Genomic DNA, 11,448 nt, shown 5'->3' on the forward strand with positions numbered 1-11,448 from the left:
GTGAAGATGTGCGGAGTAGCGACATCGAGGATCCACTTGACTCGTAAGCGGAGCGACGCCGAGGATCCGCTTGACTCCGAGCTTGGTGAGGACGGGGCAGGGTTGCGACGTTGAGGATCCACGGTAACTCCAAACTTGGTGAAGATGTGCGGAGTAGCGACATCGAGGATCCGCGCGACTCGTAAGCGGAGCGACGTCGAGGATTCGCTTGACTCCGAGCTTGGTGAAGGCGACTCTAAGGCACCTTCGAGGAGTCCTTCACCTTTGCTCACCTTCGACTTTGGTCGGAACTTGCTTTAGGCGAAGTCATCTAGCTGCAAGGCCGATGACTTTTCACTAGGTAAGGATTCCCCATCATCAATGTTGATGTTGAAAAATCAACTTTTGGCTGGGAATATCCTTCCCGACATGGGTAGAGATTAGTAGGTAGGATGCGTACGACGGCCTTATAGCGAAGGTCACTCTACACTCGACAAAATGACACAACGATATTTTTTAAATAGGTTCAATCGCCTTGTGAGTTGTGAGAGCGCGACCTACATCCTAGAGTGTTTTCTAAATTGTTATGTTTTACATTTCTGTGTGCCAAATAGGGACTAAAATTTCCTTCAACTTCGCAAAGCATGTATTCAAATCGTTTGAAAGCTTCGAATTTGGGCGTATTTCGCTGCACGGTTTGAAGGTGTGAGGCCGTGCTGTAAGATTCGCGCCGGAGGATAAGGGCCATCAATCAATGGTTCAGAAACCCATCGTCGTCTCTAATCCCAAACCCTCTCTCCTCTTCCTCTGCTCCCTTCCCACGTCGCCTCCAATGGCGTCCTCCCTCCTCCGCGCCTCGCCGCTCTCCCTCCTCTCCCGCCTGAGGCCGCTCAACCGCAGGCCTCCCGCCTCGCACCTCCGCCGCCTCCTCCTGCTCTCCAGCTCCGCCTCGGCCCCCTCACGCTCCACGCCCACGCCCCGAACCCTAGCGGCCGCCACCGATGCGGCGACCCCACCGGAGGAGGCGGCGGCGCTCCCCGCGGCCGAGGCGAAGCTGGAGAGGATGCAACCTCTGCAGTGGCCCCAGCGGGACGCGCTCTGCGGCGAGCTCGGGGCGGGCGACGCCGGGCGCCGGGTCCGGCTCTGCGGCTGGGTCGCCCTCCGCCGCTCCCACGCCGGCCTCACCTTCCTCACCCTCCGCGACTCCTCCGGCATGGTCCAGGTGACCCGTTTTCGTTTCAATGCCGTTGGTTTGGTTGTTATTGCTGTTGCAAAGTGCAAACATAAGCAATGATCTCTTAGTTGTGAACATGTAATGTAGTTGCTGCTGCGGCAGAGATAGCTTCTACTCCCTCCGTCCGGAAATACTTGTCATCAAAATAGACAAAAAGGGGTGTATCTAAAACTAAAATGCATCTAGATACATCCCCTTTTATTCATTTTGATGACAAGTATTTCCGGACGGAGGGAGTATCTATGCAGCTGAACGCCGATGATATCACATTTTTGCTAAAGCTTTCGCCACATAATTTGTGCCACCTGGAATGCTCTGTTGTGTTGACGTAGAAACCAGAATACCAGATACTGTATTGTAGACTGATTTTGGCAAGTGTTTGCAGTCAGCAAAGGTCAATGTGGAAGCAGTATTCTATACTGACACAACTAATATTCCCTTTTTATCGGAAAAAAAAACTTCGCAGAGGCTTTCAAGATTGCCTGTCATAGTTATTGATTTTATGGTCATTATAGTTCAAACTGTTTAGTGATTTCAAGCCAGTGTTTGTTCTACCCTTTCTGCAGGTGACGACTCTGCCGGATTACCCTGAAGTTTACGCTGTTGTGAACAAGCTGAGAGTGGAATCAGTGGTTTCTGTTGAGGGGGTGGTGCGCCTGCGCCCAACAGAATCCATCAATGCAGATATGAGCACTGGGGCTATAGAGGTACTGACTAGCCTCTATAGTAATTTATTTAATGTTTTTTGGGGCTGAAAGAGCTTGTTAATGTGCCCAGAATTGGAAATTTACACTATCTAGCATAGAAACATTACTACCTACTGCTGCAGAGCAACAGTAGGGTGTTGGTTTTCTCCAAGACCTGTCTGTGTTGTTACTCTCTTATCTTCCTATTCAAAGTTGTAAAACTGCAAGACACTGTTACTTCAGTTGACCTTAATGGAAATGGGATCAGGCCATCATCCCATTTCTGGAGCATGCAGAATGCATTAGAGATTAACAAAAAGGAGAGAAACCATATACGACATAGTTCATATTTCACTGTTCGAATAATTGTTTCCTTAAATTGTCATGAGATTTCCTATCTTTGTTTCGTGTTCCTCTAAATTGCAACATCTTTTTGTAATGATGATACCATGTTCGCACCTTGAAGGTTGCTGCAGATTGTGTATCAGTGCTCAACTCCGTAACTCGTTCCCTACCTTTTCCAATCACTACTGCTGATGCAGTGAAAGAAAAATTTCCAGAAGAAGTCAGATTGAGGTAAGAGAAGCAGAATCTGTGTTCTCTGCATATTTTCTTGTAGGCATATTGTCAAATACTTGGACGAAAGTTTTGTTGGACCCCCCAAAATATCCAGCCGCTGATTGATTATTGGCTAGCAAGTTGTTAAAACATTTGTGCAGAATGTGATTAGGTTGTACATCTGAAGTTGCACATATTATTTTAGACACCAAGATGATGCATAAGAAACTTAGGCATTGTGAACCACTTCTTTTGCTGCTGACTATTGGAACTTGGGAGCATATACTTTGATTAGGTATTAACTCTTCCACAAAGGCATCACAATTCATCACTCACTTTGTGATTATCGGAATTTCTGTGGGTGTATAATCATATTCAGTTCGGTTAGCAACAATTACTTAACCATTTATATTGCTATGACTTCTCAATACTTATTTTTATGGTATCTTCTCATTAGAGTGATTTTTAATATTTTATTATTCATTGGTATCATGATGGAAACTCCGCCTATGTCTTCTAGGCATAGCCGGTCCCAAGCCCGGGTAAAGGAGGAGGGTTGTGATAGGCTTCGCGAGCCAACGTAAAAACTAGCCAGTCTTTTGGGTATGAAATCCATTTGGACGAGAGTAGTACTAGGATGGGTGACCTCCTGGGAAGTCCTCGTGAAAGGGTTTCATATCTAGCCTACCCCAACTTGTTTGGGATAAAAGGCTTCGTAAGTAAGTAAGTATTGGTATCATGATGGAGGTTTTCAGATTTAGTTTAGTCGAGACATTTTCATCATCATATCGATCATGCTAACTTGTATTAGTCTATTTGAATATCATACTGCAGTCTGTCAAATCACCCTCTTAGAGTCTGCTGTACTATGACTTATGGTACAGTATTGTTTTTCACTTAAAAAATATTTCAATGGCTGTAATGACCGAGTGTCAGACCACAACTTCGCTCTAGATAGAAATATTCTTATCAAAGATATGATCGCTCCTATTTCCCTAAATTTCATTTTCTTATTATCACTTCTTCCTATGTTCAGCTTTAGGGTACCAATTTACCGCTGTTCATTATGCTTGAATTTATTTAAATGCTGCGTTCAATTTCCACCATTTAAGCAATGAGTGCCCTTGTTGTATGAATATCCTATCTTCAATATTACAGATTTAGGGTGCTGGACTTGCGTCGACCACAAATGCAGTCAAACTTGAGATTGCGTCATAAAGTTGTTAAATACATTCGTCGTTACTTGGAGGATAGGCATGATTTTGTTGAGGTATGCTAGTTATATATTTTGTGCTGTTGTTTGGCCGCAGCATGTCCTTTTTACTTCTATATGCCTGTCATTTTCAATATGGTGGCCCTGTTCTTAAAACTGCAACATAAAGATCAAGATAGTTGCTTAATTGGCCGACTGCTACATAAGCCGCTGGGCCAAGAGGCAAGAGGTCAACTTGTCCCTTGGGGTTGCTAATTCTCCACCCACTTGTCTAACAACACCAATTTTTATGCATCAGCCATTTTCATTACTGGCTGTATAAAGGGATATGAATACTAATGTGTTGTCACCAGTAGCAGTAGTACATAATGCACATTTATTGATGCAAATTGTGTGGATCGGTCAAAATATATGCAATGAGTCACTAAACTGAATGCTGTGCAATGATTAGTGTATCTTCCCTTGCAATATCTAGAATGTTTACATCTCTTGGCGTCATTATATTTAATATTTTATCTAAAGTTACTACATGTTCCAAGGTAGATTGAGACTCCAATTTTATCCAAGTCTACACCAGAAGGTGCTCGGGACTATCTTGTACCTTCAAGAGTTCAGGTGAATAACCACTGTACTTCGCAGACACAATTATAACATGGTTGTTTCCTCTGTTGAAGCCCACACCATTCTGTTTGCTTTGTTCTCGTACTCTTCGTAATTTTGAAAGCTCTGATGCCTAATGCCATATTTGTCTGCTTTATTGTAAAAGTAACGCCAATGTCAATCTCTACTCGCTATTAAGCACAATCACCTTCCAGGAGATGAATGTGATTAATTTGCTGCCTTTTTTTTGTGGTTGATGGCTGATTTTTCTGATCTAGAAATATACTTTGGAGTTGAGTTGGCTACTTGGCTTTTAGAAGTTGCAATCGAAGTACACTTACGAACTACTCCCTCTGTTAGTGATCTAAAACGTCTTATATTAGTTCACAGTGGGAGTATTTTGGAGGACTAAACTTGTTCCTAGTTTATTTTGCCTAGACCCGGACATACAATGCTCTATAGTTTTGTTCTTATATACTTAACGCACTTCTGTTCCATTTGAGTATAACAATGATGTTGTGGAGGTGCAGACTTATTATGCATTATAATTATGTTGCCATTGCTTGTTAGTGCATTAGTGGTAGGTATAGTAATTTAACAAGTAATATTTGTGAAAAAGAACTTCATAAGTAATAACTATAGAGTGAAGGTTCATCACTTTGCCAAGTTCTGTTCCTCTGATTTCCTCCAATATGATTTCTGAAGCCAGGAACTTGCTTTGCTCTTCCTCAAAGCCCTCAGCTGTTCAAGCAAATGTTGATGGCCTCTGGCTTCGAAAAATATTTTCAGATTGCAAGGTGAGTAGGTAGCACATTTGAAGGCCTGGGTGTTAATTTCATAGATATAGTTGTGTTAAATGCATGGAGTATATTATTGGTGCAACTGTTTTTTTTATGCCAACAATTTTTTCATCTTCATTTTTGTAACCTTGGCTGAATTGTTAAATTATAATACAATTAATACAAATCAATCCGAGCACAAGCATGTGTCATTGTAATGTACTCATGTCCAGCTGGCATATAGTACTATACTGGTATTGAATCAATTAACTACTTCTCTGGAAAGCTGCCTGGCACAATTGTCTTTGTTCACTGAGCTGCTTTATGGCAGATGCTTCCGGGATGAAGATCTGCGTGCAGACAGGCAACCAGAATTTACACAACTTGACATGGAGATTGCCTTTACATCAATGGAGGATATGTTGAACTTGAATGAAGAATTGATGATACATGTATGTTGGTATTGACCAGCTTTATGTTTTTTTTTTCTGTCATGCATGATGCATCTATTGTCATCCTTGTCTGTTAGTGAAACACCTTGTTAGAAGGTAACACAACTGTGCTCATTTTTGTAGTTTAGCTGCTGAATATTAAACCATCAGTAGTAGTCTCTTAGTTCATATTCAGAAATCATTCCCTTTTTTCTTGAGCTATTATTGCTATTCATGGTTGATTGAACAATGGAACATTCATATCACAGATATTTCAAGAGGTAGGAGATATCAAGCTGCCTAAGTGTTTTCCAAGGCTCACCTATACGGAGGCCATGAACCGTTATGGGACAGACAGGCCTGATCTTCGGTTCGACTGGGAGCTAAAAGATGTGAGGACCTTTAATATCTTTGCAGAACGGCCTTGGTAATTGTGGTAACTATTTATTTAGTTAATTACCATCACAAATTTGGATCGTTTTGGATGAGGGGCTACTCCTTGCCCCATTTTATGCATATAAAAAAGGAAGCCATCTACTCTAATTCACAGTTAGTACCGTTGGTAGTATGATATTGTAGGCCTGTAGATTTAGATGCTGCTTTTTTACCTTGCAGCTTACATGGGAAACACACGCTGTTAACTTTTTTTCTTAGTTTATTACTTGTATATTTTCTCGCTTAATCGTCGTTCTATCAAATGCAGGCTAGTGAGGTATTTTTGGGCAGTAGCTTCAAGGTTTTTGCAGATACATTAGAAAATGGTGGTGTAATAAAGGCATTGTGTGTGCCTGGTGGTGCCAAAGTTTTTTCAAACACTGACCTAAAGAAGGGAACTGTTTATGCTGAAGCTTCCAAAGCTGGAGCTAAGGGCCTGCCTTTCCTCAAAGTTATGGACAATGGTAAAAGGAAATATGTCCTTGTAATATTAGAGAAAACTACATGGCCTGGCAGCAAATGATATTTTATTTATTTGTGGTACCGCAGGGGAGCTTGAAGGACTTGGTCCGCTGGTGTCAAGTCTAAAACCCGAAAAGAAAGAAAACCTGTTGGAACTTTTAGATGCAAAAGCAGGTGATCTTATCCTGTTTGCCTTGGGCGAGCAGTCAACAGCTAATCAAATTCTTGGCAGGTTAAGATTGTTTATTGCTCATAAGCTGGAAGTGATAGATACAGTGAGTCTCTCAAACCAAGAACTTCCGTCCTTGTATTGTCAACATATTCTTGGCATATTGATGAGACACCAATAATAGTTCTGTTTCTGCCCTTAAAAAATTTCTATTTCTTTCTGTAGTCAGCACACTCAATTCTTTGGGTGACGGATTTTCCAATGTTTGAATGGAATAGTGACGAGCAGCGATATGAGGTCAGTCTTTTAGTTTGTACGAACAAATTATAATTGGTTCGTATTCTTCTTTACTTCTACAAAACCGAAACGGGTATTCCTTAAGCCTGTGAGTGTATCACATTAGAGAACTAGCATCTTACTGGTTTTTTAGAGACTGCAGTTATTTGTTCAATGTTGATTGCTGTTTAGTTGCTGATAATACACTATGAACAAACTTTGAACCTTGGTATAGTAGGATGCATTGTACTATGTTGTATCACAAGAATACCCACCAAATATTGGACGAATCTTAGAACTTTGTTGATGACATCCAGACATGATCTGGTATGCCACATGTTTATAAAGAGATATGTGAAGGGGAACATCAGTCGATATACAGTTTTCTTTACATGCTAATGCCATTTGGATGGGCGTTGGTACATAAGTATCATGGATTCATGGTTTATATTATAGCGTATGCCCAAATATTCTACTGAACAGTATGGAAAGTTGCATATTTTTGTCAAAATTTATGAACAGAAGAGCCTGGTTAAACTGGGTGTTCACATCTAGCTAAAAGAAAAGGTTGTATATTATTTTCTGTTTTCTCAGTACCCTTGTTCTTCTTCCTTTCAAACACAGGCTCTACACCATCCTTTCACCGCACCAAATCCTGAAGATATGAATGACTTACCATCAGCTCGTGCCTTGGCTTATGATATGATTTACAATGGGGTGGAGGTACTCGTTTCTCTTTTCAAGTGTGTATGCAAGTTTTAGTTTAGTTTGTTGTTTTAATGTTTCAATTTGTTTGAATCTGCAGTTATGCACTACAATGTGAAGTTCATGTACCTTGAGTTCTCATGTATTATCTTTGATAAATAGTCACCCATGCCTCCAACAGACAGACAAGACATGGAACGTACTGATATGAATCAAAATTCACCATAATTTAGTAGTTTTATGCACATTAAGATGATATTGTCTCCCCCTGTACTAGCACCGCCTGTGCTCTCTTGTGTTACATTTGTATTAGTGCGTGTTTCAAGTTTCAGATGCTAAACAGTAAATACGCTTTCAGAGTTAGTGCCGTGCCATGGGCAAATGATCATATGATATATCGACAATAAGTATGGTGCCATATATGTGACTATGTGCATGTGTTACTGGCTTACTGCAAATGAAATCATACAGTACATCTGATGTTTTGTCCTCGTGTTCATAGATCGGAGGAGGCAGTTTGAGGATCTACAAAAGTGATGTGCAAGAAAGGATTTTTGAGATCATTGGTATCTCACCTGAACAGGTTTGGCTATATTTTTTGACTTGCTCTTCATGATATTTATTTACTCCGTTCATGTTGTCAATCATGTTTCTTCCAGTCTTCAGTTTGTTGCGTATACTGTCAATCAGATTTTTCAAGTAAAAAATGATTTGTTTTAGGCTGCTCCCAACAACTAATTCAATACTGCACGAACTGAGTCCATAACCATTCAGCAACCGAGCCTTTTACCTGTTCATGATTGTTAGTTTGGAGAGTATTTCTATATCCAGTGCTGCTCTCTTTTCGTGGTGTACTTAATATTTGAAATTTCCTATGCAGGCGGAGGAAAAATTTGGCTACCTTTTGGAGTGTTTTGACATGGGTGCTCCCCCGCATGGTATGATATTTCAACCTCATGGCTTTCAATTTATCATGTTCTCTAGTGTAAGATTGTAGCAATGCATTCTTGTTGCTGCTATTTCTGAAACAAGAGCAGCCTTCTAAGGCAATCTTACTCCTTTTCTCTAAAAGCGGTGCATTCTTGTTCTTTTGCTATATCCGTTACATTATTCAATTTCTTGGTTCTAAGGTATTTGAATAATCTTGATAAATTTCATTTTGCTTTTACTTACTAGAACTAGAACTAGGATATCACACAGAAGTGTTAGCCTTTGAATAAAGGCTGTCACTCACACATTTGTTGTGTATTAATCGTTTTTTTACTTATAGTTACCAGAACTAGAATAGAATATCAAACAGAAATGTCATATTTGTCACCTCATTAATGCAGGAGGCATTGCCTACGGGTTGGATCGTTTGGTGATGCTTTTGGCTCGCGAAAGTTCAATCCGGGATGTGATAGCTTTCCCAAAGACCACGACTGCTCAATGTTCGCTCACCAAAGCACCGTCCCCTGTGGAACCTCAGCAACTGAAGGATCTGGGCCTGCGTGCTTCATGAGGATACCACTCATGGTTAAGCGGCGCACTATTTAGGAACAGATACATTATATATACACATGGGACTATAAACCGTCCCTGCACATTCTCTTTTTGCACTGTAGAGGAGGAAATTTTGACTGTAAAAAATGAGTGGTCGGCGTTCAGACGTCGAGAAATCTGCCAGCTTCGATGCACTGCGGATTATTTTGTTCAAAGTTGTGGCCGCCAAAAGAGATCTCCCGCCAAAATGTAACCGTATTATTGACTTGAATGAACCAGGCGGCTTTGTAACCCGACATTGGAAGTATTTGTGTGTATAGCAGGTTCATTCTCTGTAGCTTTGTTCGTTGCAGGGAGTTGAATTCCTGTAGCTGGTCGAGCGCTTTTTCTTGCATAGTGCTTGGGAAACAGTCCCGCGGATAGCAGTCCGTTGCGTGGCTGGAGTCGGACCCGGAAACCGAATCCCGTACGTGTGGTGATCCATCGAGCCCGTCACCGATTCGTGCCTAGTAGTAGGTCTAGCTACCTAGAGCTTCTTGTATCCTCCCTCCTATTTATACATACACGCACGTCAAGGTGCTAGTAGTTGCAAGCGAGATCACACGTTCGCTGGAAAAGTAGACTCGATCATAAAACTAGTTGTGTTCTCCCCCCATCGTCCAGTCGAGAGGAGCTATGACGACCCGGCACGTGCTCACCCAATCCGTCGCCTTCCTCGGTACATATACACCGGTATCTTTCTTCATCTTTCTTCAGTGTGTTTTTCCACGCCTGTGCATCCATCTCTTCTTTCTTCTCGGAGAAATTTTAATTGAATTCGGCATGTGCAGTCATGGTCGTTGCATTGTCGGTGCTGGTGCCCGAGGGAGTGATGCTAGTGACGGGCGTCAAGACGCCGGCTATGGCGGTTCTGTCGGAAAGCATGGAGCCTGCAATTAAAAGGGTATGCGGTACAATTTTTTCTTAAAAAAGATAGTGCACTTCAGTCTACCTTGCGCCCTTTAATTTCGACCGGCATATTGATGGATGCATGGAACATGTGCTTATTTTGCAGGGCGATATGGTGTTTGTGCACAACATGAGCAACGAACCTTTCCGGAGAAACTGCATATGGATACCGGATGCATCATATGACTTGAATTTAACTGCATATTTTTCTTAAATTATTATAGGTTCACAAGCACCTGGATACCGGAGAAACTCGAATACTCACCAAAGGAGACAACAATTCAGTGGACGATCGGTTTCTCTATCCAATTGGGCAGCTCTGGCTTCAGCCGCATGACATTATTGGACGGTTTGCGGGGTACGTGGGTTACTGTCTCATCTGATGCATCTAGTAGCAGTGAATTAGGACATAAGTTTAATTTGACTTTATATATACATCGGTCTACCGTTTCAATCACCTAATGAATTTGCATTGTTAATTTGTGTTCTGTCTAATGCTAACAGCTATCTGCCATATGCTGGATGGCCTAGTGTCTTCATCAGTGAAGCTTATAAGGTATGCAACCACACATTATATTCTGGTTCATTTCTGTACATATTATTATTTATTTAATTAAATACTCACGCAAGGTCTTTTTCTTTTGTTCTTATAAAAGATGTTGCCGAGTGGTGGAAGCACTACAACTCCACAAGTACACTGGGTCACAATGTAACCAGGGCAGATTTTTGTGGGTTGATGTCAAAGTGTCCTGTTCGTAGTCAAGGAATGCATCAAGCGCAAGAATTATTTCGCAAAAAAAAAGAGAATGCATCAAGCGATCGAGGAGTATGTAAAACACACATCATTATCATAATTTCCACACGGAGTTAATACAACTCTGTTTGTTTTGTCAAAGTCAATTTGGTACATGGTCGACATGATTCTAACACCTTCTTTGGAAGGTATATTTTGATGAAACATGTAGTTGCATGTATACTTGTTGAGAATGGACTGACATGCAATTAAGTTTATCCATTTTTCAATTAGAAAAGAAGACTTTCCCGACGGACCGACTGTATGGATATGGTGTTGTCCGCCACCTATGTGGTGATGCAAAATATTTTGTACAATTTTGCTATTTTTCTTGTAGTCACAAGAGGATCTCTTAACGCTCGATGTCGAGAACCGTGGATCCAAAAATGTGATCCATGCATGTTCCACAATTCTGCACAATGAGAATAAATACAGCAATTCTGTTGCAATTTACTATTACTACAACTCGACGAACATTTTGTAACGGAGTAGTCTATTTGGCGGACCTTACAATTTTAGAGATTGTCGGAGACCGGGATGTAAATGAAATACGAAGGGGAAAACAATGAACCGAAGCCAGGGACCAGTGACCACCACCGGACCATGCCTACGAACGGAACTCGTATCGCCTCTCTCTACGGCGTTGGCCAAGAGTGATGGTCAGGGGATGCTGAGTCATGCCTTGTTCTGATCTGGTT

At 41.4% G+C, this 11,448-nt stretch overlaps 1 protein-coding gene and 1 long non-coding RNA gene across 2 annotated transcripts; both read left to right on the top strand.

Moving 5' to 3' along the window:
• The first annotated feature begins 782 nt into the window (after nt 1-782).
• LOC123068754 (aspartate--tRNA ligase, chloroplastic/mitochondrial) lies at nt 783-9,316 on the top strand. Its single transcript, XM_044491397.1, has 15 exons — nt 783-1,201; nt 1,780-1,920; nt 2,366-2,475; nt 3,616-3,727; nt 4,214-4,285; nt 4,976-5,067; nt 5,381-5,501; nt 5,750-5,872; nt 6,184-6,379; nt 6,465-6,652; nt 6,772-6,843; nt 7,447-7,545; nt 8,030-8,110; nt 8,408-8,465; nt 8,859-9,316. The coding sequence occupies exons 1-15, from the start codon at nt 812-814 to the stop codon at nt 9,026-9,028; spliced, it is 2,025 nt and encodes a 674-aa protein (XP_044347332.1). The 5' UTR covers nt 783-811; the 3' UTR covers nt 9,029-9,316.
• Nucleotides 9,317-9,601: 285 nt separating this feature from the next.
• On the top strand, nt 9,602-10,995 carry LOC123064880 (uncharacterized). The gene is made up of 5 exons (XR_006430835.1): nt 9,602-9,741; nt 9,840-9,952; nt 10,064-10,315; nt 10,462-10,513; nt 10,614-10,995. It is a non-coding gene; the product is annotated as an uncharacterized lncRNA (long non-coding RNA).
• The last annotated feature ends 453 nt before the right edge of the window (nt 10,996-11,448 follow it).

Source organism: Triticum aestivum, chromosome 3B, assembly GCF_018294505.1.
Source record: "Triticum aestivum cultivar Chinese Spring chromosome 3B, IWGSC CS RefSeq v2.1, whole genome shotgun sequence".
NCBI classification, from domain to species: Eukaryota; Viridiplantae; Streptophyta; class Magnoliopsida; order Poales; family Poaceae; genus Triticum; species Triticum aestivum.

Coding starts and splice junctions, on each gene's coding strand:
- LOC123068754 (XM_044491397.1), top strand. CDS start 812: ATGGCGTCCTCCCTCCTCCGCGCCTCGCCGCTCTCCCTCCTCTCCCGC. Junction 2,476..3,615: donor CCAGAAGAAGTCAGATTGAG/GTAAGAGAAGCA, acceptor TCAATATTACAG/ATTTAGGGTGCTGGACTTGC. Junction 6,844..7,446: donor GTGACGAGCAGCGATATGAG/GTCAGTCTTTTA, acceptor TTTCAAACACAG/GCTCTACACCATCCTTTCAC.